Below are 27,432 nucleotides of genomic sequence, written 5' to 3'. Positions count from 1 at the left end.
CAGGCTAGATTAGCTTCGGTTGGGTCAGGTTAGATAAGTTAGGTTAAAGTTAAATTAGGTAAGGATAGATTAGGCTAGGATGGGTAAGGTTAGGTTATTAGGTTAGGTTAGGTTAGGTTAGGTTAAGTTAGGTTAGGTTAGGTTAAGTTACGTTACTACCGTTTATCACTGGAATGTTGGCGTCCACGAAGGATAAATATGTCCGGATAGATCAGAGGGGTCTAACCTAACCTAACCTAACCTAACACCTGTTGACATTAAGTGACCTGATGCTTGACGTGGTGCAGTGCGCGACCCCTGAGATGAAAGGTCACTGGAGTCCAACAGGTGATGCCTTACTCGTGCTTGAAGACTCCCAGAAAGGAAGTCGGTCAGTGTGAGTGTTGGTATTCATATTGCTGATTGACGTAGGCGGTAGAGAGGGCAGAGAAAGGGGGAAAAAGGTTCACGTCAAGTTAACAATTCAAAAAAAAAATAGGGTCCAGGTAATTATGGTTTGAGAGAATTTTATTTAGAATCTATTGGTTCATTTAATTATTATTGGGTGAAAACAATATAATAAAATTGCATGGCTGAAAAAATACCCAATTATAATAATCGGCATGACAGTGGTTATGTTATTATTGTTATTATTATTATTATTATTATTATTATTATTATTATTATTATAATTAGTAGTAGTAGTAGTATTATATTTCTGTTATTATCCTGGGCTTCTCACTATCACTGTTGTGCTGGTCAAAGTTGTTGGAACTTGGAGGGATTACCCGCGCCTGGCCCTACAACACAACTTGCGTACTTAGTTTTCTTGGGTTCATCGAACTTTTGTTTTGACTCCAAGATCACCAACTACTTCTCTAACCTGTCTGAATGTATTATTGTTCATTTATTTGTTATTGCTCTCCGTTATTCGTTATTCTTCCGTTATTTTGACTGATGACAACACCTACACTATCCTATCGATTAGTTGTGCTCTCCGCCCAACTGTTGTGGTTCCTGGCGCGACTACTCCACGCCATGTACTACTCTCTTCACTTTATAACTTACAAGTCACATAATCTAATTTTCATTTAAATACATTTCTATTTTTAGAAGCTCGGAGTCCTAGTATATCCATTCCTTCACTGTTATTAAAGTTACGCATCGGTTACTTTTGTCGCCGTCGAATATAAACCGTTTATCGGTTAGTTGTGCTAAACAGTGCTCCGTGTGTCCTGACGCTATCACTCCTCCCCAGCCTTTCCTGCCATGATTGCTGTAATACCGCCTCAGGTAAGCCAGTTATCGGCTCATTACGCCCGTAAGTCTCGCTTCTTGTCGTGTACATGTGCCACTCAGTGTTGTGTGTCCTGGCGGTACTACTTACCTATCCATGTTGCTGAACTTACTTATCGGTTACTTTTGCCGACGTCTATTATGAGCCATTTATCGGGTATTTGTACAGATCATTTATGCGGCCTCCTGGAGTGACTAGTAATTGGCAGTTTAGCTTACGTCTCTTACTGTTATGTATCTTGGTGTGACTATTATTCTCTCTCTCACTCTATGACTATTGTTTGCTATAACATCGCCACTAAACAAAATATATAGGTTAATTTCGACCGCAAAAAAAAAAAACATTGCTTGCTTTGTCGTGTTTGTTGATGTTGCCATTCAGTGTTGCGTGTCCATGGCCAGACTAGACTACTTCCCCCAAACTTTTTCCAAGTGCGTTAGTGCTCTCTCTCATCGGTTAACCTCGCTCACTTGTATCGTTTCATATCGCGGTCCAGTTTTCTGTAGTGATAACAAAACAAGTATTCGATAATGTCGATGTTGGTGACGTAGTAGAGTGCTTGACGGGGATGGATGGTGATTGGTCAGCAGGAATACTAGTGAGTAGCGGAGTTATGTATAGTGTGTATGTATTATGTTAGTGTACGCATTTGTATGTATTCTGTCTGTGTATACGTTTTCATGTATGTCGCTGGATCTTTGGCTGACTGTACATGTGAAAGTACTGCGTCGATGTATGCATGTGTATGTATTGTTTCAATGTATAAGTGTGTACGTATTGCCTCAAAGCTTACAGATTTATATATTACGTCGATGTATTCATGAGCCGTATTGCATCAGTGTATACTTGTGTACGTATTCAATCACTGTTTAGATTTGTGTGTAATAATTATATATACATGTGTAAACACTGTGTCAATGTGGTCATGTTTATATATTGTACTGATGTAAACAAAATGTATTTAGTGCGTCCGTACATACATAGGTATATATCGTATTACTATATATATATATATATATATATATATATATATATATATATATATATATATATATATATATATATATATATATATATATATGTGTGTGTGTATGTTTGTATAGTGTCGGTGCATGCATGTGTATGTATTGTTTCATGTCCAGTATAGATTTGTATTCATTGAATTGTACATGTACCTGTATATATGTATAGTACAGTTACAAGCTCTATTTTCTAGCCCATCCTGGCCAGAGGGAGAGTTGAATCCAGCGGTCTTTCTGGTCGACGGCTCACCGTGGTAACGCACAAACGAACACAACCCAATAAATGAGGAGCCGTTCGAGTGGCCATCATCACTGGGCATTTAATCATCACCCTCGCTTTTTACTTTATTAATACAAAATCTTAAAGACAGTCAATATAAATTAGACATTAAACAATTAATGCGTGGTCTCTATGTTATCTGAAAATACTGAAAATCTTTTAGATACTGTAGGAGAGTCGAACCAGCTTCAGTTGGTGAAACAAACCCAACACATCCCCTCCCACTCTTCTTCTCGTCAAAACTGTCCCTTTCCTTACACCACAATCCCCATCTTCCTCCCCTTACTAGGCCAAGTTCTTAGGATGCCTAATGGCAAATTCCCCAGTTCACCATTAGCCATCCCATGAACAAAGCAGAAGCGGCTGACTAAGGCAAGGAGTGGCCCACCTTGAGGCCTCCCAAGTACGGGCCTGCCATGACCGGCCAGGAAGCGAGTGGCCAAGCAGGATAATTACCCTGAGGCCTCCCAAAGACGGGTCCGCTGTGAACCATCCATGTGCGAGTGGCCAAGCCAGGTGGACCACCCCGAGGCTGCAAGTCGGGTGCACCTCGACCTGAGGCCCGACACAACTATAAACTATACCGCTCGTCAGGCCGCGGTGAGGCAGTGCATGAGGGTAATGTTGAGGTATTTATGTTCCATGTAACATATTTATGGTTAATTCACCTGATATTTAGTGCTGTGTGTATATTTGACATTAATTATGTATATACGAGATATAGATGATATAGAGTGAAGGGAAGAGCAAGGATTACATCCCTGAAGCAACAACGTCATGTTTACCACCAGTAGCTCCACAAAACAACTAAAATAAGGTTATACATTACTAATGCAACACACAATATTCTTTATTTTCACAAGTCTGGTATTTGTTTCACTCACCGTGTCAAGCGTCAGCCCGTAATGCTTCTCTTGAACTATCTACTCTCATGGTTATGGCCACGTACCAAAGTTTGCTTCACTTACTGAAGCTGGTTTGCTCTCCGCCGCGGTATCAATAAAAGAGTCATTTCCATGGAAGCCAGGCGTTCACAACAGCTTAATCACCAAGTTATATGAACTGTTGTTCACATTGTTTATTCATTAATATAATATGTTGTGTGGAAAAGCAACGGATATGTGTAAACCCAGCCAGTGTTGATGAGTGTTCGAACGTCTCATGGTGTGTTGGGTTGGGTGTTCGTTTGTGAGTTGTCACGGTGAGCCGTCGTTCAGAAAGACCTCTGGATTCAACTCTCCCTGTATATGTTACTATAAATAGAGATAATCATCAGATTAAACCTTAAAAGCAGTTATTGTTTTTACCATTACTGTAGGGGTAACTTTATGTGTGTGTGTGTTGGTACAGCTTAATGTAAATTTATTCAAAGTTTGCCTCCCTTCGTTCAATAAATAAAGCTATATACAAGTTATCTTAGTTCAGGTAATGAGGGCAGGTTATGTTAAATTAGGTTAGATTAGGTTTGCTTAGGTTAGGTTAGTAATGATGCAATTCACATATAAAGCCGGTAGTTTGTATTATGTACAATTTGAATATGCACATATACAGTACATCTACGTATGTGTGTAATGAATAACATTGATAATATATTTGTATGTATGAACATGACAGGGACTACACACACACACACACACACACACACACACACACACACACACACACACACACACACACACACACACACACACACACACACACACACACACACACACACACACACTTATATATACACACAGATTTGCATATACAGTATCCTCATTCACTCTGTCTTAACTGTCTCTCTCTTTCTCTCTACACATGTATATTTGTCTCTCAATTTACCTTCTCTATATTCTCTTTCCCTCTCTCCCTCGTTTCTCACTTCCTCGTCTCCTCTCCTCTCATCTCCCCCTTCTCCTTATTCCCCCTGTCACCCCACCTTTCTTTCCCTCCTTCCCGTCCATCACCCCTGCCGCCCCTTCCTTCCTTCCTTCCTTCCTTCCTTCCTTCCTTCCTTCCTTCCTTCCTTCCCCCTCCTTCCTTCCTTCCCGCCCTCTTCCTCACTCTCTCACACAATCATCTCGCTTCGCTACAAGACAAGATCCTAACCGCATTAACCTGCAGTAATTACCAAGGCTAAATTGCACAGTGGTGTACCCAGTGGCACGTTAAACCAGGTTAGGTTAAATTAGGTTAGGTTAGGTTGGGTTGTGTTTGGTTAGGTTAGGTTAAATTAGTTTAGGTTGGGTTAGATAAGGTTAGGTTAGGTTAGGTTTGGTTACTACCATATAATTCTAAATTGTTTATATATGTACACACTTAGTGATGAAATTGGGTGGAAGAATAGAAGGAAAAATGGAGTGAATGGGGAAGAGAGAAAGAACGGGTAAGAAGAGGATTAGATAGAGGGAGAGGAAGATAAAATATAAGAGAAGGATAGAGAGAAGAAGGCAGTATACTTTTCATACAATCCACAAATATTTAATACGTGTACAGTATATTATATTGACAGACAGATTGACGTACATCCAACTTCATCACCCTGAACAGTGTAGTCTAAGGCAGTTTATTATCCAATAGTGCAAAACAACTCAAAACAATACCCCTCACTCTGCATGCAATATTCAACTGTGCAATTTTCAGCTATGCGATACACACTGAGCAATATCCAAGTATGGCATCCAACACACAGTTATATCCGGTTTTGCAACACAACTGTCGTTAGTATTCATATATGCAGTGCAACACAATGTAGTAGGAATTATAGATATAGATGCATATTCGAGTTTTGCAAACGTCTTTATAATTGTATGTATATATACTCTGTGTGTGTGTGTGTGTGTGTGGTTTTTCATGTGCGTGTATGAGTGTGTGTATGTATCCATGTAAATAACACATGTAAACAACCCGCAATGTAAATGACCTGTCGTCCCCTGGTAATTGTAAATGACCTGCCTGTTGGGGTGTGCGTGTGACCTTTTTTTTTTTGTATTTTTGTATTTTTTGTTTTAGTCCCTCTGTACCCATGACTACGGTGCAATAACAAACCCGTAGATTACATCATTTTCCTTCTTGTTTCTCCTTACTTCCTCCTTCTATTTTCTCTTCTTCCTTCACTTCCGTCTCTTCCATCACATTCTTTCCTTACCTCTTCTTATTCTTCTTCATCTTCCCTTTCCTTCTTCCGTCTCTTCCTGCCTCTTCTTATTCTTTTTCATCTTCCCTTTCATTCTTCCGTCTCTTCCTCCCTCTTCTTATTCTTCTTCATCTTCCCTTTCATTCTTCCGTCTCTTCCTCCCTCTTCTTATTCTTTTCCATTCCCCTTTCCTCCTCCCGTTTCTTCCTCCCTTCTCCTTTACCTCTCTATCCACTCCTCTCCTTCACTACTTAATTTCCCCTATCAGTCTTTTAACGTTTCTGATAAATATACACAAATTATACCTTGTAGAGGCAGTTTACTGAATTATTTGGGGGAGGTATAACAGCCCTGGGTACATATGGGATATATTGTCACCATCCTAGCATCCTGTGTGTGTGTGTGTGTGTGTGTGTGTGTGTGTGTGTGTGTGTGTGTGTGTGTGTGTGTGAGGTGGGGCAGACAGAAAGCATGATTGGTAGAGACAAAAAGATGACATATGAAGATACAGAGAATCAGGCCAATTCAGAGAGAGAGAGAGAGAGAGAGAGAGAGAGAGAGAGAGAGAATCTTAAGCCGTCATTACACTGTCCTCTCGCGTCAAACAACCTTGAGTGTAGAGTTTCACACAGACACACAAAGACACACACACACACACACACACACACACACACACACACACACACAGACACACAGACACACACACACACACACACACACAGACACACACACGACTATACTACCCCATATCACGACATAGTCTAGTATAGTGATCGGCTTCAAAACACAATACCTTATTTACACTTACTGACGTCATACCGTACTTACGAATGCTTGATGACGTTGTGTTTATAAATGTACGGCTCCAGTATTTACGTCAGAGGACAGAGACAACAATACACAGAGTTAAAGTTGATTTTTTTGTTCTTTATTTTTTTATTTCTATTTATTATGATATATCTCGTATTGATGTGTGTGTGTGTGTGTGTGTGTGTGTGTGTTTTAATATGTAATATAAACTATAAAAAAACACTTAAAATCAGAGACAGCAGGAACACCATACTTTATATATTAATTTGTATATAAATGGTCCGTTTTGTTATGATGCAGATGATGGTGGTGAGTCACGCACAGAACCCAACAATTTATATATACCCCACAATATGTTAAGAATAATATGTAAAGAAAAATATAATTAAAGGACATAGAGGTAAACCGTCTATTATATTTATATATATGTGAGAGAGAGAGAGAGAGAGAGAGAGAGAGAGAGAGAGAGAGAGAGAGAGAGAGAAAAAAAAACCCTTGTTATGAATTGCAGTGATGTACAGTCGCCTACACTTATACCTGGTACAGTATTTGGTATGTTTTGTGAGATGTAGCAACTCTGTGGAATGTTTTTCTAGAATCCTAAGTCTGGCTATTATTGCGACAGTCCTTACGGCCATTCTGGGAGTTTTTATAATATTTTGATGTAAACAAACACAGAGTTGCCGCCACTGTACCAGGTGTAAATGCAGGCGACTGTACATCAATAGTAAATAATAGCAGGGATCTCTCTCTCTCTCTCTCTCTCTCTCTCTCTCTCTCTCTCTCTCTCTCTCCTTGACAGATATATAGATAGAATAGGTAGAATAACATGCACGTGAAAATACTGATAAATAAAGAATAATTATTGACGACAAGAATGATACAAAACCGGATAAACTTAAAAAAAAAATCTCATTGTATCAGATTGTAAAAAAAAAAAAAGATTCATATTATGCAACACAAAATACCTTGAATTGAGACCCTAAACCGGAAAATGAGTTCGGGGCAAAATTAGCACACTGTTTTGCTTTTAAAAATGTTGCGTACCAAAAAAAAGAAAAGAAAAAGAAAAAATTTAATAACTAACCCCCCAAAAATTGTTTTCGAGAGATAAAATTGTATCTCAAGCAATTAGCAGTAGCAGAGAGAGAGAGAGAGAGAGAGAGAGAGAGAGAGAGAGAGAGAGAGAGGATAAAAAAAGAGATATAGAGCCACAGAAAGAGGAGTCACAATAAGAGTTAGGAGAGAAAAGACACTAAAATGAGAAAGAGAGAGAGAGAGAGAGAGAGAGAGAGAGAGAGGGGGGTGGGGGGAGAAAACACAGAAAGAGAGACAGAAACGAAGACAACGATACATAGATAAACGAATAGGAATTAAGACAAATCACTCACCCTTAACAACGGTGAAGAGTCCAAGACAATTGCTGACCCCACACATTAAAACGGGTAACTAATCTATGGGAGAAAATTGAATGATGACACTGTTGGAATTGTACCAGATTGCTTGTAGACTCTTAGTAAAGATCGTTAAGGAGGGTTTAATCACCTCTATGCTCATTAGTTTTGTAATTAATTGTTAGACGAATCAGGATTTTTAAAGAGAATGACGTGATGCGATGTTTTTTTATGAACCAAATGTGTGTTGATTTATTTCCTGAAGGCGCGTTTTCTCTGTCAGGCCTGTCTGTCTGACTGTCTGTCTGTCTGTCTGTCTGTCTGTCTGTCTGTCTGTCTGTCTGTCTGTCTGTGTCTATCTTGTTGTCATTCTCTCTCTTTCTCACACACACACACACACACACACACACTACACAGACATATAAACAAACCATCTACGGGTAATAACTTACTTAATCCCCGGTCATAACAAGCGCCTTAACTACACCCTTGTAAGAGTAAATGGACAACTTAGACTGTAACAAGCAATTCAACAAACCCATTTGATATGTAGAGTAATGAAAAGAGTATTTGTGGCTCTGTAACTAGCAACTCTATACGTGGCTCTGTGACTAGCAACTCTATTCGTGGCTCTGTAACTAGCAACTCTATACGTGGCTCTGTAACTAGCAACTCTATTCGTGGCTCTGCAACTAGCAACTCTATTCGTGGCTCTGTGACTTGCAACTCTATACGTGGCTCTGTAACTAGCAACTCTATACGTGGCTCTGTAACCAGCAACCCATAATGTCGTTCTGCAACTGTAGCAACCTATTCGTGGCTCAGACCAGCAACCTATTCGTGGTTTCCAGACTAGCAACTCTACACGTCGCTCTGCAACTCTGCAACCCATACGTCGCTCTGCAGTAACTAGCAACTCTATATGTGGCTCTGTAACTAGCAACTTTATATAGTGGCTCTGTAACTAGCATCTCCAAACGTGGCTCTGTAACTAGCAACTCTATACGTGGCTTTCTAACTATTAACTCTATACATGGCTTTGTAACTAGTAGCTATATGTGACTCTGTAATTAGCAACTCTATACGTGGCTCTGTAACTAGCAACTGTATACGTGGCTCTGGGACTAGCAACTCTATACGTGGCTCTGTAACTAGCAACTCTATTCGTGGCTCTGTGATTAGCAACTCTATACGTGGCTCTGTAACTAGCAACCGTATACGTGGTTCTGTAACTAGCAACTCTATACGTGGCTCTGTAACTAGCAACTGTATACGTGGTTCTGTAACTAGTAACTCTATACGTGGCTCTGTAACTAGCAACAGTATTCGTGGTTCTGTAACTAGCAACTATGCGTGGCTGTATCACCGACTCACATACACACTGACGGAGTTGTTGGTTTTAATGGCTGAAAAAGATAATCTGTGTGAGGTAGTGGTTGCAGGTTAAGGTTGAAAACGTCTTTCGGTAATGGAAGTTTAAGGGTAAAAGTTCTTAATTATGATTGATAAGGGTTAAAGCTCTCAAGGATAGGCTAATGATTGTTAATGGTATAGGCTATTATTGTTAATGTTGTTAATGGTAAAGGTTCTTAATGTTAATGGTTGTTAATGGTAAACGTTCTTAATGTTAATGGTTGTTAATGGTAAATGCTCGTAATGTTAATGTTTGTTAGTGGTAAAGGGTCTTAATGATTGTTAATGGTCAAGACTCTTATTGTTAATGGTTGTTAATGGTAAAGGTTCACATAATGTTAATGGTTGTAATGGTAAAGGGTCTTAATGATTGTTAATGGTCAAGACTCTTAATGTTAATGGTTGTTAATGGTATAGGCTATTATTGTTAATGTTGTTAATGGTAAAGGTTCTTAATGTTAATGGTTGTTAATGGTAAAGGTTCTTAATGTTAATGGTTGTTAATGGTAAATGCTCGTAATGTTAATGTTTGTTAGTGGTAAAGGGTCTTAATGATTGTTAATGGTCAAGACTCTTAATGTTAATGGTTGTTAATGGTAAAGGTTCTTAATGTTAATGGTTGTAATGGTAAAGGGTCTTAATGATTGTTAATGGTCAAGACTCTTAATGTTAATGGTTGTTACTGGTAAATGCTCTTAATGTTAATGGTTGTTAATGGTAAAGAGTCTTAATGATTGTTACTGGTAAATGCACTTAATGTTAATGGTTGTAATGGTAAAGGGTCTTAATGGTTGTTAATGGTCAAGACTCTTAATGTTAATGGTTGTTAATGGTAAAGGCTCTTAATGTTAATGGTTGTAATGGTAAAGGGTCTTAATGATTGTTAATGGTCAAGACTCTTAATGTTAATGGTTGTAATGGTAAAGGGTCTTAATGGCTGTTAATGGTCAAGACTCTTAATGTTAATGGTTGTTAATGGTAAAGGCTCTTAATGTTAATGGTTGTAATGGTAAAGGGTCTTAATGGTTGTTAATGGTCAAGACTCTTAATGTTAATGGTTGTTAATGGTAAAGACTCTTACTGTTAATGGTTGTTAATGGTAAAGACTCTTAATGTTAATGGTTGTTAATGGTAAAGACTCTTAATGTTAATGGTTGTTAATGGTAAAGGTTCTTAATGTTAATGGTTGTTAATGGTAAAGACTTAATGTTAATGGTTCTTAATGGTAAAGACTCTTAATGTTAATGGTTGTTAATGGTAAAGGTTCTTAATGTTAATGGTTGTTAATGGTAAAGACTCTTAATGTTAATGGTTGTTAATGGTAAAGACTCTTAATGTTAATGGTTGTTAATGGTAAAGACTCTTAATGTTAATGGTTGTTAATGGTAAAGACTCTTAATGTTAATGGTTGTTAATGGTAAAGGGTCTTAATGGTTGTTAATGGTCAAGACTCTTAATGTAATGGTTGTTAATGGTAAAGACTCTTAATGTTAATGGTTGTTAATGGTAAAGGGTCTTAATAGTTGTTAATGGTAAAGACTCTTAATGTTAATGGTTGTTAATGGTAAAGGGTCTTAATGGTTGTTAATGGTCAAGACTCTTAATGTTAATGGTTGTTAATGGTAAAGACTCTTAATGTTAATGGTTGTTAATGGTAAAGACTCTTAATGTTAATGGTTGTTAATGGTAAAGGGTCTTAATGGTTGTTAATGGTCAAGACTCTTAATGTTAATGGTTGTTAATGGTAAAGGCTATTAATGGATTGTTAATGGTAAATTTTATTAATGGTAATGGTAAATGAGGAATAAATTCATTGATGTCTTTGGCTGTTGAGTTTAAAGGTTGATGATCATAATGGTAGTCTAAGAATTAATGGTATATAATGGTTCCCCTTCGACACCCTTATTACCCTATCTTATTTACCTTCCTCCCTTCCCTTCAACCTATTCTCCTCCTTCCTCCTCCTCCACCTCCTGCCCCTCTCTCCTTCCCTCCTAATTACCTCCCTCCTCACCGCTACCCTCCCTCTCCCCCCCAAAAAAAATCCAACTTGGGATTATTAAAAAAAAAACTCATCTCTAACTTCTTGTATATTTCCATCGTTTAGAGTAATAAAATCCTATTACCTATAATTATTGGGCATTTAAGATCATTAGGGAATTACAGATTATAGACTACATTAAAACAAATTAGTTTTACTTAAATTACAAAAATAAAATACTTAAGGCTTATGATCAGTAGGTATGGATGATTATCCCTATATATATATATATATATATATATATATATATATATATATATATATATATATATATATATATATATATATATATATATATATATATATATATATATTAGATTGACTCCACTTACGCATTTAATTATCAATCAATTATATCTTTAGGTAATTAGAGGTCGCATTCATCTTCTCCTTGGAGGAGTATTGATTATCCTTGACAGGTAAATAATCCAGGTTGGCCTTTTAATTAATGGGAATTATAAGTTGAGTTATACGTGGACGGACAAAGAGAGAGACAGACAGACGGACGGAGGGACGGAGAAAGAGGCCAACAGTAACCGTGTGCTTGGCGGTGAATGCATTGATTGTAGTTGTAGTGAGGTTGGTTGTACAGGCAGGCAGGTGCCCATGGTTGCATTGATTGTGGTTGCATGGTGACCAAAGCTTACTAGACACATTAGTCATAGTGGCATGGTAGTTTTGGTCGCAACGTTGAGTTTCTAACAGTTGATTGACTACCACCAAAGTATAGTAATGGTGGTAGCAGTGAGTATATTATAGTTTCATTAGTCACGGTAGTAGTAGTAGTAGTAGTAGTAGTAGTAGTAGTAGTAGTAGTATGTGAGGTGGTGGTGGTGGTGGTGGTGGTGATGGTGATAAAGGTGTTGGTGATAACGGTGTTGGTGAGGGTGGTGGTGGTGGTGGAGGTTGAAGGTGACAGTCAATAATGTTGAATTATTAGCCAGCCTGACCAGCCAAGCACGAGGGAGGTAAAGGGTCGAGACAGACAGACAGACTTAAAGAAATATAGATGATCATACAGAGAGAGAGAGAGAGAGAGAGAGAGAGAGAGAGAGAGAAAGTGAGGGGAGGTGGGGAGAGACGCAGATCAGACTAGAATACATGACAGCGTAGTGTAAAATATATAATGGGTTATTTTCGTGGGTGGCCTAAAAACACACACACACACACACACACACACACACACACACACACACACACACACACACACACACACACACACACACACACACACACACACACACACACACACACACTCACACATTACCAACACACCACATTAATGAGGCAATACACGCTATGAGGCACACATCTTCTTAACACCCACTCCTTCCTGCCCCTCCTCCTCCTCCTCCTCCTCCTCCTCCTCCTCCTCCTCCTCCTTTCCTCCTCCTCCTCCTCCCTCCTCCTGCTCCTCCTCCTCCCTTCTTCTCTTCCTCGTCTTTTATTACTCTTTCCTTTTCCTTTACCCTTCCTTATTTCTTCCATCTCTTTGACTCTTCATTCTTTCTCATCATCTTTCCGTCCTTCTCTTTCTTTATTGTATTTCCCTCACACTGATACATACATACATACATACATACATACATACATACATACATACATACATTGCGTTGCGTAGGGAAGGTTTTTCGACGGCGTATAGGCACGTGGTGAGGGCAATTAAGTGTAATTATTGTGCCCCCTTTCTGACACCTGGAAAAAGAGGGAGGAATGGGAGGAAGAGGAGGAAGGGTGAGAGGGAAGGAGTTATCAGGGAGAGAGAAGAGGAAGAGGGGTTTATCAGAGAGGGGGAAGAGGGAGGGTGAGAAGGAAGAGAGGTTATTTGAGAGGAAGTAGAGAAAAGGGGAGGAGAGATGAAAATAGGAAAAAGAAGGATTAAGAGAGGGAAAGAAAAGGGAAGAGGAAGGGGAAAAGGGGGGAAAGAGAGAACAGTGAAGGGTGAAAGAAGCAGAGGGAAAGAAGGAGTAGAGGAAGAAAAGATAATGGAAAGAAGAGAATAGGTAGATTGAAGGTAGTAAGGGGGAAGGGGAAAGAGATAAGAAAGGAGAATATGGAGGAGAAGAATTTAGAGAAAAAAGCAAGGAGGGAGAATGACATACCTCTCGTTTCTGATTTAACTAGACTGAATGGAGTTAGTGAGTATTCTATATGTTTTATGTAAGATATCCGTGGTGTGGCTCTTCAGTAAACTCTAATTTATTCATTATACTTGATGCGTCAACACAAATATCCCCATTCCACGATTTAACTACGCCTAAACCGTCGTTACTCTACTCAAACCACGTCCTAACTATTCCAAAGTACACCTACTACTCTTCAATTGCACCTAGCTATCGAAAATCACACATTAATTGTCGCTAATGACTTCTTAATTGTCGCAAACTACACCCTAATTATCTCTAAACGCGTCTTGGTCATTACGAGGGACACCTTAAGTGTGTCTAAACTCCTTAGGTAACCGGAACCACATCCTAACTGTTTCGAATTGCAGTTGAATCGCCTCATGTACACACTGGGTTTGAACAAGTCTCAAATATTTACAGCAATGTTTAGCTATTACAAAGTACATTTTAGGAACTTCAAAGCGTCTCCCAGATCCATTTCGACAGTTCAAAAAATCTGTCTCAGTCAGTGCCAAACACATATCAAAACTGCCTAAAGTAACTGCCTAAAGTATGCCAGTTGAAGGTCGAAGCTAAGTTGGAGTGAGATATTGACAAGTATCAGTCGTTTACAGAAGCTCCGCCACACGGACATTTACCCACTTTCTGTCAGTAGAGACGTTAACTTCCTCCCACGGCTCTAACAACAACAACAACAACAAGCTTCACTCAGTACTCTATGTTGTTTCGAGAAAGATGATTATCCATCTCAAAAACTCATTGCTACTTCGACCTTCCTTCACATTACTTTCAGTTCTTTTAGTAACGGGAAAACGAAGCGACAGTAAGTTAAAGTCTTTCGTCGAGATAGAAACACCGCCTGAGTTTGATCTCCAATAATATACAGCGTTTAAGCAGCTTTTGTTGACTTAAGAAAATTAGATAACTTTTTACCACAGGAAAAGATTTGAAGTTTGTGCTCCTCCCCTCCCTGCGTCTCCGGCCTTTTCAGTGTAACAAGAAAATGCCAATATAAGTCCTCCTGGGGGTAATGTTTAACAGTAGACGGCGTCAGGATAATTTTGGTAACCTCTAGAGTAGGATAACTTTCGGATATAAAAAGACTTGTAGGTGTTAGACCCAACAAACCAAAATGTTTCGATACAGAAGTAAGAAACCACAACAGTTTGGGTTTTTCGTCCGACTAACACCACACCACACCATACCACACCACACTACACCACACCACACCACACCACACCACACCACACTACACCATACCACACTACACTACACCACACCATACCACACCACACCACACCACACTACACCACACCACACTACACCATACCACACTACACCACACCACACTACACCACTGGGGACTAATACCAAATATTACCCACTGCTCTTCTTCTTAAAGCCGCACCAACAGATGTAGACGTCTGTTCCTTTGCCACTCACTGATGGAGGAAAAGTTACCTCTAACCTGTCATAACATTGTACGAGTTTATCAGCTTCCCTTTAAGAACGACAGACATCTCTCCACTACAAAAGGAAAATAAGCTTTGGTCGCGCGTCGATATCTTACCACACAGTGACCCCTTAAAAAAAACACGACCACAATTCAGACCTTTTCGTTCACCTCCAGACCTCTCCCCTTGGACTAATATCCAACAGTGTACAATACAGCCTGGTGATGGCCCTAGGTTAACACGCTAGCCTAGCCTGTACACTACAGTAATCATGTTCCTGTCTTCCTCATTGCTGCCGGCACGAAAGGTTAACAACCATAGCTCTTGACATAAAGCCCCACGTCCGTTTCTACATCACTCGGAGGTCTTTATGTGTGTGGGGGTGGGCGAGAGTCGAAGTTTTGTGGGTGAAATTATTATGGTTGTGTGTGGGAGTGTATGAGTGTATGAGTAGATGTGTGTATGAGTGTATGAGTAGATGTGTGTATGAGTGGATGTGTGTATGAGTGTATGAGTAGATGTGTGTATGAGTGTATGAGGGTGGAGGGAGGTAATGACCCTCTGGTACCGAGCTCCTGTCTGTTATGTTGAAGTTCGCGTGACAGTCGGTCGGTCAGTAGTGGTGCCTCCCTTCCCCTCCCTTCCCCTCCCCTCCGATCCCTTCCTTCCTACTTCTCTTCCGTTTCCTTCCCTTCACTTTCTTTCTTTCATTCCTTCTCCCTTTCATTTTTCTTCCGTTCCACTTCCTTTACCTTTCGGTGTGTAGTGGTACCTTCCCCTCCCCTCCCACTTCTATTTACTTCCCTTCCCTTTCATTCCCTTCATTTCCTTCCATTTCGTTTGCTATCATTCCCTTCTCTCCCCTTCACCCCTTTCCCTTCTGTTCCAATCCCTTCCTTTTCCTTCCCTTCACTTCCCTCTCACTTTCAATCCCTTCCATTCTTAAATTATCAAATCCCTCTTCCATCCTATTCTCCCTTTTCTCTACGCTTTTCCCCCTCCTTTATCCCCTCTCCTCCTAGCCCCAATATTCTCTTCACCTTCTCTTCTCGTTTCTCCCTAGTCCTCTACTCTACCTTCTCACTAGGATAATCACCACCACCTCTCCACCTCCATTCTCCCTACCCTTTCTTCACCTCCCCTTTCTCTCTTCCAGTTCACTTTTCCTTCCTAAGTAAATAACTAACTACGTGGGGGGGGGTTCGAACTGACTCACTTTGTGTTCCAGGAAGGGAGGGAGGTTACTCAACACCACCGCGCCACTGAACGATAAGTTATGTCTGGAATTTTCCCTGATGTATAATTTGTCTAAAAGAGGGATTTACTGCACTAGATTACTCGCCAGATCTGTCATAGATATTTTACTTATTCATTTTCTCGGTTATTCACTAATGTATTCTCTCGTTCATATCATATTTAGTAACTATATTATTCATTTATTCATATATTTACATTATCATCCACCGCTTTTTATTCATTTTTTCATCCGTGTTTTTTTTTTCATTTATAATTGGTTCTTTACATTACCTGTTTGATATTTAATTAATCACTTGTTTAATTAGGCATTACCTGACTTTCTCTATGTTTATGTATTAACTTATTCACTCTATGTTTGTTTGTCTTTGTTCCTCTCGTGTGTTCATTGTTTATTTACCTGATTGTGTTTGTTTTTGTTATTAGTTAATTGAATTGCTTTGTGAGAACTCCAATTACCTGGTATATACGTGAATTGCCTGGTATGGACGGGAATTCCTTGGTATGTACGTGAATTGCCTGGCATGTACATACGTGAAATACCTGGTATATACGTGAATTGCCTGGTATGTACGTCAATTAACAGGTATGCACGTAAATTATCTGATAAATACATGAATTACCTGATATGTACTTGAATTTCCTGATATATACGTGAATTTTACACTGTACCTGTTATATACGTGAATTAATATCTAGCCCGTACGTGAATCATTTTTCCGTGTACGTGATTCACCTGACTCCTGTGTGTACGTGGCAGTGACTCACGACACAGCCTCCCACAAGAGCCAATCTATCACCAACTTTAGTCCAGAAGAAACTCACTAATCATGAAAGATTACCTGAGGTCTCGGTGTTCCTCCCAAACTTCTGCAGTGGATTATGAATTCTAACCTTTTGTTTTTTATTCTGTATGGATCTCTCTCTCTCTCTCTCTCTCTCAAACATCCATCCATCCATCCATCCATCCACCCACCAGTAATATCTCTCCTTGTGTCTTTACAGGGACGGAGGAGACGAAGGTGATACAATTCCGGTGCACAGATGGAGGAGGAGGGTTCGAGTGTGCCAAGCTTGTGAACAGCCGGTGCGACACAGAGAAGCAGTTATGTGTTTGTCCAGTGTCGTATCCCATATTGGACCTGGAGAACTCGTACTGCGTCAAAGGTAAGTCAGTATTTTGTCAGGTGGGGGGTTTGAGGGGGGGGGTGATGAATACTAAGGAGGGGTTAAGGTGTGAGAGAGAGTGGAGAGGGGGATGGAGGGGCGAGAGAGGGGGAAGGAATAGGGGGAAAGGGCAGAGAGAGGGGGAGGGGAGAGAGAGAGAGAGAGAGAGAGGTCGGAAGGAGGGAGGGAGGGGAGACTGGATTGTGTGGATGCTGCATCTTATTCTGGATTCCGAGATCTTCTTTTGAGTCAAAGGGAAGTCCTATTAGGTGAGGGGTGAGAGGTGAGGGGTAAGGGGAAAAGGACCAATTAGGGGAAAAAAACAACAACAACAAAGCTGGATGATGGCTGCGAGTGAGTTGATTTCTGTGGTGAGGCAGGAGCGCAGGCTCTCCTTTTTCCTGGTCCAGTGGTGCAAGTGTTGCAACGACTGGGGAGAGGGAGAGTTGCAATGGACTGCCGATAGCCCAGTTTGTTGGGTTTCGCCTTTGTAGCCTGTCCATCATGCATTGCCTTCCTCCGCCGGTGTAGTCGTTGGGTTCCTATGGTGGTCACCTCTTCCGCCTATACCACCGTTGGGGTCTTGTTGGAGCTCTGTAAGCATGTCTGCCTGATGCGGGGCTCCACCGCAGATTTTTTCGTTTAGGGTTTACTCCCGTAGCCTTATACCTACCAAGGTTAATCCTCAAGGCAGCGGGGCAGTGGTTGGTAGGTGCCAGGACGTGTCCACATGCCAGTGGGCCTATGCGCCGCTCCTCTGGGGCCCACTGTTACTACGAGATCCCTGCTGGTCTAGCCTGGGCCCACAAGGCACCCAGTCACCGTATGTTGCCACGAGGAGACACAGCAGGAGTCTTGATGGTGAAGAGGCTGTGTACTGGCAGGGGAAGACTTATGCAAGTTGCTTCCCTGCTCGCCACGAGTACTAGCCAGCGGCGATAGCTGATAACGAGAGGAATCAAGTAGTGTTTGCACCTTAACACTAACATAATGCTGTCACACTAGATGCATTACACCACACACACACACACACACACACACTGGCAACATACCCACAGTAAATGAATCTTGATCGCCGCATACGTGCATTATCATTACACAAATTAATTAAACAAACAGAAGGGTAATGCGATAATGGAATAATTGGTCATTACATACCAGGATGATTACAGGTAAGTCAACATATACACCTGTCCTTAAGCTGTGATTAACACTTGGTATGATCGGCGTATATATACTGTATCCTAATGTTTATATTGCGTTGGTACTTTAGTCTTTTAAAATAAGCTAATAGTTTGATAGTTAATGTGTTTAGATGACCTCTTGAGAATATTCCACACGTTCTTCCTGATAAAAAAAAGATAGAGTGTGATAAATAAAGGGACAGAATGACTTTACGGGAGGTGGGGAGAATGTCATTATCATAATCTTAAAACACAGGCGTAGGTGAGTGAGGTAATGACATCGTTCTTCTCTCTGTTTTTTTTTGGAGGGGGGGGAGAGGCCAGTGAGAGACGACAGGACAGACAATGGGTAGAATTAGAGATATGTCCCCCCCGCTCTCCTCCACTTCGCCAACTGTCATCCTCCCCCCCCCCTCCCCCCACCTGACCTCCTGCTTAATTGCTCTCCTTCCTGACTGTTGGGTCGTTAAGGAGCAACTGGTTCATTAGGAGTGTTACTGCCGGTGACACTCGGGCGGCGTATAATGCGTATTTTCTCTCTTATCAGGTATACTGTGTACTTCCACTGCTGGCGTAATGTGGTTTTATTTTTTAATGTTTTACGCAACCCATGAAGCTATTAAGATGTCTAGTAGTGCCTATTGGTGTGTGTGTGTGTGTGTGTGTGTGTGTGTGTGTGTGTGTGTGTGTGTGTGTGTGTGTGTGTGTGTGTGTGTGTGTCACCGTGCGTTCTTACAGGTGTTGGGTGATGATAGTAATATAGAAATTTCACCTTAAAGATCTGGTTTTTTTTTAATCGGTTATATAACACGTAAACATTATACCCTAAACTGAGGGAGACATACAAACAAACAAGAAGAGACAAACGAAACAGATTTTTAACAATAGAGAAAAGTGACATTCAGATAAAACAAACAAACATATTCACTCTCGTTTTTATTTTATTGTATTTTTCTTTTGAATTTTACGTAACATGAACTCTGCCCGGGTGAAAACTGCCGGGACAAACATTTACACGGCGAGGAATGTGTACCGTGCACAGACCGAGGCAACACACACACACACACACACACACACACACACACACACACACACACACACACTTTGGACCAACGTGATGTATAAGTCAGGGTGGATCAGGGTGGGTGGAGGTGAAGGTGAGGGAGTGTGAGTGGGAATGAGGGGGTGGAGTAGGGAAGAGGGCGTGGAGTGGGGGAGAGGGAGTGGAGTGGGGGAAGAAGGAGTGGAGTGGGGGAAGAAGGAGTGGAGTGGGGGGAGAGGGTTTTGGTTCAATTCCCTGCCTCATTTGATCGTGAGTTAGAACCCGGAAGGAATGATGCAGAAAGTTGGCATCATTTACATAAAGAGATTCTCAAGTTGATTGATTTTGACTTCAGTGTTAATTCTTTTTTATCTATCTATCTATCTATCCTAAGCAACACGAAATATTTATATACCAAACACTAGATGATAATAGTAGTAGTTGTGGTAATAGTAAAATAGTATTAGTAACTTTCGTAGTACTATGAGTGGTGGGAGTGGTAGTAGACTTAGCAATTGTAATAGTGGTAATTGTTGTAGTTGTTGTGGCGATAGTCGTAGTAGTTATGGTAGGTTGTGATAGGTGCGTATTATTATTATTATTATTATTATTATTAGTAGTAGTAGTAGTAGTAGTAGTAATTGTTGTTGTTGTTGTTGTAATAGTAGTAACAATAGTAGCAGTATTGATTATGAGGAGAGTGTCAGTAACAGTAACGTCACAGCAACAATGATAACAGCAGTAACAGTAACGAGCATTATAACACAGCAGGGTAGCGTCAGAAGTGCTGTGTTCAGGTCAGGTCGGGTCAATAACCAACAGGTATACAACACGCCACACCCGCAGCAGGAACAGCAGTAATTACAGCACGAGCAGCAGGTTTAGATTACAGCACCACCACCACTAGCCGCACCACATATTAACAACACTAGCAGCAATAATATATAATAGCAGTAGTAGTAGTAGTAGTAGAACCAATAACAGCACAACACCAACAGCAGTAGCCGCAGTAATAAATAACAGCAGTAGCACCATCAATAACAGCAGCGACAGAGTACAGCAGCCGCAGTATCAATAACAACAGCTGTGGGTGTGAACAGGTTGGGTCAATAGTCAACTACTGCCTCACCCTTCCTCACCCTCCCTCACACTCCCTCACTCTCCCTCACACTATCCCTCCCTCACACTCCCTCACTCTCCCTCACACTATCCCTCCCTCACACTCCCTCACTCTCCCTCACTCCCTCCCTCCCCTCACCTATCTCCTCCACCTCCTCCACTATCCCTCCCTCCACTCCCTCCTCTCCTCCACTATCCCTCCCTCACACTCCTCCTCTCCCTCACTATCCCTCCCCTCACCTCCCCTCCTCTCCCTCACACTATCCCTCCCTCACACTCCCCTCACTCTCCCTCCCACCTATCCCTCCCTCACACCTATGCCCTCCCTCACTCCCTCCTCTCCCCTCCACCTAACCCTCCCTTCACTTTATCCAGCTCATATTTCACTCATTCCTTCACACGTATTCCTTATCCCTACCTTTATCTTTTCCTCCTCTCCTCCTCCTCCTCTTCACTTCGTTGAGTCTCCCCCCCACATTCCATACTCCCTCCTCCACCACCCCACACCCACCACCCATACCTTCACCTCCCACCCAGCCCCCCCTCCCCCTGCACCTAATAACAGTCAACACTATACCATGAGCCCGACACTCTGGCTCTCAACAAGTGGCGAACTATTGATTATGGCGTTGTACTGTTTACTTCACACACACACACACACACACACACACACACACACACACACACACACACACAGCGCCGTATGCTCCTGGGTTAATATCACTCAATATTTCACATCCAACAAAAGTCACTTCGTTATGTTTAGTCGTGACTGTGGCTGAACACAACCCTGACAGACTGTATATAATGTTGCTCAATAAACCAGGGTCATGATCACGATATATCTAGAGGTTACAGTATCTTCCCCTTGTTGATAGACTGCGTGAATAATGTAATCGAGGATATTTTTCGTTTAAGATTAATTTATGATTTGACTAATTCTTTTTTTACCCCAAATTATTATTATTATTATTATTATTATTATTATTATTATTATTATTATTATTATTATTATTATTATTATTATTATTATTATTATTATTATTATTATTATTATCATTATTATTATTATTATTATTATCATTATCATATTCGAGAATTAATGATAAAATTACAAAATGCAAGTTAATAAACACACACACACACACACACACACACACACACACACACACACACACACACACACACACACACACACACAGGATCAAAAGGTATTTATAAATCACGGTCTCTTAAGTTGACTGCTTGCTGATGTCTTCACAAGATCAGGTGTAAGTTGAGGATGACTTCTCTCTCTCTCTCTCTCTCTCTCAGGCAACACCACGTATCCTTCATAGATCTATAATTGGCAGGGCTGGGTGGGTCTCCTCCTCTCTTCCTCTTCCTCTTCTACCTCCTCCCTTACCTCTTCCTCCTCCCCCAAAGCCACCACACGTTTGAAAAGTTATTAGTTCTGACATGCCGCTACTTCTGTACTGCCCACCTCCAATTAATACCTGCCAGCTCTCCTCTCACTTTATGTTGCTCTATCTCACTATTTTTCTCTTTCTTTCTTTCTTTCTTTCTTTGTTTTTAACAACTTTCTCTCTGATCTTCCCTCTCTCTCTCTCTTTCTCTCTCTCTCTCTTTCTCTCTCTCTCTCTCTCTTTCTCTCTCTCACACTCACAGCTTGCTGAGTTTCTTTTTTTGTTTGGTCTTTTCTCTTGTTTATTTCCTGTATTGTTTGGGCTCTATGCTTGGGACGATTTGTTTGTCATTATTATTATTATTATTATTATTATTATTATTATTATTATTATTATTATTATTATTATTATTATTGTTATTATTATTATTATTATTATTATTGTTATTATTATTATTATTGTTATTATTATTTTCTTCTGGACTGGGTGTTTCATAATGTCCTTTCATCTCAGGTCATTAAGGTCCTTACATAATTACCATCAAAGGTGGTTTAAGAGAACAAGCAGGAAATTAATGCATGAAATCAAATCAATGTGTAATTTCTATTTGTTTTTGTTTTTCTTATAGTCAGTTTCCATTACTTAAGGCTTCTGTTAGTGACGTCATTTGGCTTATTCTCCCTGACGACAAGATCAAGGTAGAATGCTGACAATGAAACACATGACAACTCGAGACCAAATACTGTACCAGCGGAAATTAAGGTGGTAATAATAATTGCTCTTAATAAAAAAAAAAAGTTGGGCTGATACAGTGAGCACAAGTTATATTTCGCGAATATTACTTACTGGTCATCATTTGTGTGGAGTTCATTGTTAAAATTTCACCACCGCTAAAGTTCAAGGTCGGGGTGTAGCTACTGAAGCGAAAAGGTCCTTGTATATAACACTGGCATGGTCAGGCCAGACTACAAAGATCCACATACTGGCGCCTACAGACTTACCCACACACTCACTCGTACCCGCATCCGAACACATACTCTTATGCTACTACTACTACTACTACTACTACTACTACTACTACTTTGCTGTGGCTCGATGTCAAGTATGATGATAGAAGTTAACACTGTCAAGGTCGGCGTAAAAGACCTTCTTGATGTCATCCTCTGCATCCAGTGTTGGGGCGTATGCACTGATGAAGAAGGCATGACGTGAGTGATTCAGTGGGACTCGGAGTGTCATGAGGCGTTTCGTAATTTCAATATATAAGAACTTAAGAGCGACACAGACAAATAAAGAAGCAAGACGTGTCCTCTCTTTGTCGTACGTGGCATAAAAAACTAATTTCCAAGTAATGTTACTATTTTTTACAAGAAAGTTATATGGCATTTAGCACTACCGATAAGGTTAGGGGAGAGAGAGAGAGAGAGAGAGAGAGAGAGAGAGAGAGAGAGAGAGAGCCACTAAGGGTGTAGGGTGTCGGCGGCTGAGATTAGTCTCCCTTGATCAAAGGATAGCTACTCCTAGGTGGGAATTGTGTTAGGGTGAGGTCCAGTGTAAAAGCCAGAGGGGGTCAGTTGTAAAGCTACTTCTACTATGAGATTTAGTTGGTTACACACACGACATAGTGCGAGTTCTAGATGGCTTGACTCGGTATATGGTGGGAGGCGTAGGTGGCTTGACCCGGCAGATAGTGGCTTAGGTGGCTTTTCAGTCATAGTTCATAATAACATTAGGACCTTAGTGACTGCTGACTGGTCTGTGTGGCTACTCAAATGACATTAGAGCGTCTTTGGAGTTATACTAGCGTGTCTTTGTGAGTGGCTTTGTGCTAGTGAGAACCAGTTTTTGTTAGCTAATGCCACCTAGGTCCACCTGTCCGCCGCTGGCACTATCGGCAGTGCTGGGCCATAAAGCTGGCACCCGTATTGATCTCTGGCCCACCCCGACGCGTTGCCCGGGTCGCACCTAGCCCCGGGTCCCACCTAACTTTGGGCCACACCTAGCCCTGGCCTGTACCTAACCCAGGGCTCCTGAACTCCTTGTTGCGTCTAGTACCACTTAGGCAAGGGTCGCACTGGTCCCGTATTGTACATGTCTCGAGAAGCACATAATGCCGGACCTTAGCCCTGAACCCTCCTTAAGCCCGCATCTAGCAGTGCCTAACCCCGGACCCCACCTAGCCCCGGACCCCACCTAGCCCCGGACCCCACCTAGACCCGGACCAAGTCTAGTGTTTCACTTATCCCCGAGCCCCTCCGAACCTCGAGACGAACTGAGCACCAGGCCGCAGCTTGCCTCAGTAAGTACTGTACCTCGTCCTAGGCCGCTCTACTGTTCCTAAGCCTCGCCCCGCCTCTGAGATGAACCTATCCCTGGAAATAGTAAACTTGAGATACATGACTGAGTGGTGAACATGACAGGGCAGTGGATATGACGCACCTTGTTGGGCAACCAATTCCCTACATCCAGTCAGTCAGTCAGTCAATAAGCCAGTTTGTCAGTCAGTCAGTCAGTCAAGAAGCCGTCAAGAAACCCAATGAGGCCCCGCTCATTTTTTGTTGACACACGTAGTTCCTAGACTGTCCAGTAGGTGGCTGTAGCGCACGGCAGAAAACAGAAAGTCGTGAGCATACTGTACTGTATCTGTTAGCTTCCTATATATCCACTGTGGGGAGAGGGTATAGTTCCTCTATTCTATATCTAACCTCTTTCGTATAGCCTCTCTCTCTCTCTCTCTCTCTCTCTCTCTCTCTCTCTCTCTCTCTCTCTCTCTCTCTCTCTCTCTCTCTCTCTCTCTCTCTCTGGCTTCTGCCGTAGCTTAAGAACGCATGTCACTGATAGACGAAAGGGAACGCCAGGCGGTGTTGATTGCTCCCCCCGGCGTTGTTATAGTTGGCATATACGGTCTACGGCTGGCTTAGGTTATCGTGACATTGTGGGGTAGAAGGGAACGCCAGGCGGTGTTTATTGCCTCTTCCGACGCTGTTATATTATGGTACCGTATGTCTGGCGAAGGCTAATTGAGGCGGCGTGTCATTACGAGGTGGAGGGGGAGGCGCCAGGCGATGTTGATTAACTGGTAGTGCTATGTTTATGGCCTGGTTCTTATTGCTTGTTGTTCTCTTACACTCCTCCTTCTCTTTCTTCTTCCTTCTTCTTCCTCTTCCTGTTCCTCCTCCTTCCTCGTCCTCCCTCCCCTTTCGCCCCCTCCCTCCCTCCCTCCCACCCCCCTTCCACCCTCCTTTCCTGCTTCCTCCCCTCCCTCCCTCCCTCCTCCCTCCTTCCTTCCCCTTCCCTCCCTCCCCTCCCTCCCCTTTGTCCCTCCCTCCCTCTTTTCCCTCCCCTCCCTCCCTCCCCTCCCCTCCCTCCCTCCCTCCCTCCCTCCCTCCCTCCTTCCCTGCCTTCCCTCCCTCCCTCCCTCCCTCTCCCTCCCTCCTCCCTCCCTCCTTCCTTCCCTCCCTCCCCTCCTTCCCCCCTTCCTTCCTCCCTCCCCCTCCTTTGCCTCCCCAGCAGCTCAGGACCCTGTTAGCGTCTCCTTCTTCTCAAGCATGATTTGCTTTGAGGCAGTCTCCGCCCTCCCTGCTGCTCTCCTCCTCCTCCTCCTCCTCCCCCCCTCCTCCTCCTCCCCCCTCCTTCACTCTCTAGGCAGACTCTGGAAAGCTCTTACACCCACGGCGTTAAGCAGTTAATTCTAATCCCGTTTTTCCTTCTCCTCTTTCTCTTATTTCCTCCTCTTCCTCCTCCTCTTTCATCCTCTTTTTTTGCAACTCTCTACCTCTTTCACACTTTTTCTTCTTTCACTTCTACTTAAATGTTCTCTTCCTTCTCTGTATTCTCATGTGTTTTATTCTTCTCTTTTGCTTCTTCTTTTCCATCTCTTCTTCTTTCAGCAGTAGGTGGAGGAAGAGTCCCTTCATTACCGAGGTCTTGAGTCCCACTTGGGAAACTCTCACTGCCGCCCTGACGCTGAGCAGTTACCAGCCGCCTTTCACCTCCTCCTCCTAGTCTTCTTCTTCTTCCATCTCCTCTTTTTCTTCCCCTTTCTATTCTTCCTCCTGGTCGCTAGCCTCGTACCTTTTATGTTCAATTTTATCTTCCTGTTTTCTTGTGTATTATGTCTCTCCTCTCTCCTCTTCCTCCCCTCCTCTTCCTCTTGGTTTCTCTCCTTTTTTCTTGTTTCATTGTTTATTACACTTCACTCCTCCTCCTCCTCCTCTTCCTGTTATCTAATCTTTTAAAAATTATTTCCTGTATTTTATCTTCCTGTTTCCTTGTTTCTTACGTTATATTTCCTCTTCCCCCCTTTCCCCTCCCTCTCCTCTCGTCTGTTTTACGTTTTCTCTTCTTCTCTCTTCTCTTCCTCTAATATCGTGTTTTATGCCCATCTTCTCCTCTTTATCTCGATTCTATCCCTTTCTCATCTCTTCTTCTCTTCCTTTTTTCTCATCTCTTCTATATACCTTCACCTTTATTCTCTTATCTCTTACGTCTGTTTTCTCCTGTCGTCTCTACCCCTTCTTCCATCCTTCACATTTATCTTCTCTTAGTCTTTGTTCATCTCCTTCTTTATTCCATTTGTCTCATCTTTTCTTTTTCTCTTCTCTTATACCTCCTCTTCTCTTATTGCTTTCACCAGCGTTCTTGTCTCTCTCTCTCTCTCTCTCTCCTCTCTCTCTCTCCTCTCTCTCTCTCTCTCTCTCTCTCTCTCTCTCTCTCTCTCTCTCTTTTCTATCTATCTACCTATCTATATCTATCTATCTATCTATCTGTGTGTGTGTGTGTGTGTGTGTGTGTGTGTGTGTGTGTGCGCGTGTGTATGTGTGTCAGGCTGGTGCAGGATTATAGTGACCGCCGGTATCTTCCTCGGCGCTGGCAGACGGCAGATTGGCAGCACAAAGGGTGGTAAGGGCGGAGAGAGAGAGAGATGAAACAGAAGAAAAGTGTGTTGAAGAAAGAGGGAAGAGTGGGAGGGAGAAGAAACTGTAAGGAGAGAGAGGAGGGGAAGGAGAGTATGTAGAGAGAGAGGAAACATAAGAAAACACCCTCAGTATATAGGTCACCCAGCAGGAGAGAGAGAGAGAGAGAGAGAGAGAGAGAGAGAGAGAGACAACACCCTCGCTATATAGATCACCCAACAAGCTCACATAGTATAGTCTTGACGCTAGTAATTCCTGGCATCAAGGCTCAACACTATCAGCATCTCAAGTATACACACACACACAGGTACCCTCAGAGCACTATATCCTGTGGCAACTTTCACCCCCTTTGAACTGATCCTTTTAGAGTGTCGTGTAAGAGGATCAGGTTAGGTCCTTCCCTCTCCCTC

At 41.9% G+C, this 27,432-nt stretch overlaps 1 protein-coding gene across 9 annotated transcripts in view; it reads left to right on the top strand.

Moving 5' to 3' along the window:
- LOC121876043 overlaps nt 1–27,432 on the top strand; it is a gene marked incomplete at its 5' end in the record, with an annotated part of 129,203 nt that overhangs the window by 69,058 nt on the left and 32,713 nt on the right. For all 9 annotated transcript variants that reach the window (XM_042380923.1, XM_042380921.1, XM_042380917.1 and 6 more), the window contains 1 exon segment: nt 17,194–17,355. In XM_042380923.1, the coding sequence (XP_042236857.1) occupies nt 17,194–17,355 (162 nt within the window).

This window comes from Homarus americanus, unplaced genomic scaffold, assembly GCF_018991925.1.
Source record: "Homarus americanus isolate GMGI-L3 unplaced genomic scaffold, GMGI_Hamer_2.0 scaffold34915, whole genome shotgun sequence".
NCBI classification, from domain to species: Eukaryota; Metazoa; Arthropoda; class Malacostraca; order Decapoda; family Nephropidae; genus Homarus; species Homarus americanus.
Note: the sequence above shows the minus strand (reverse complement) of the source record. Positions and strands in the feature narration are given on the sequence as shown.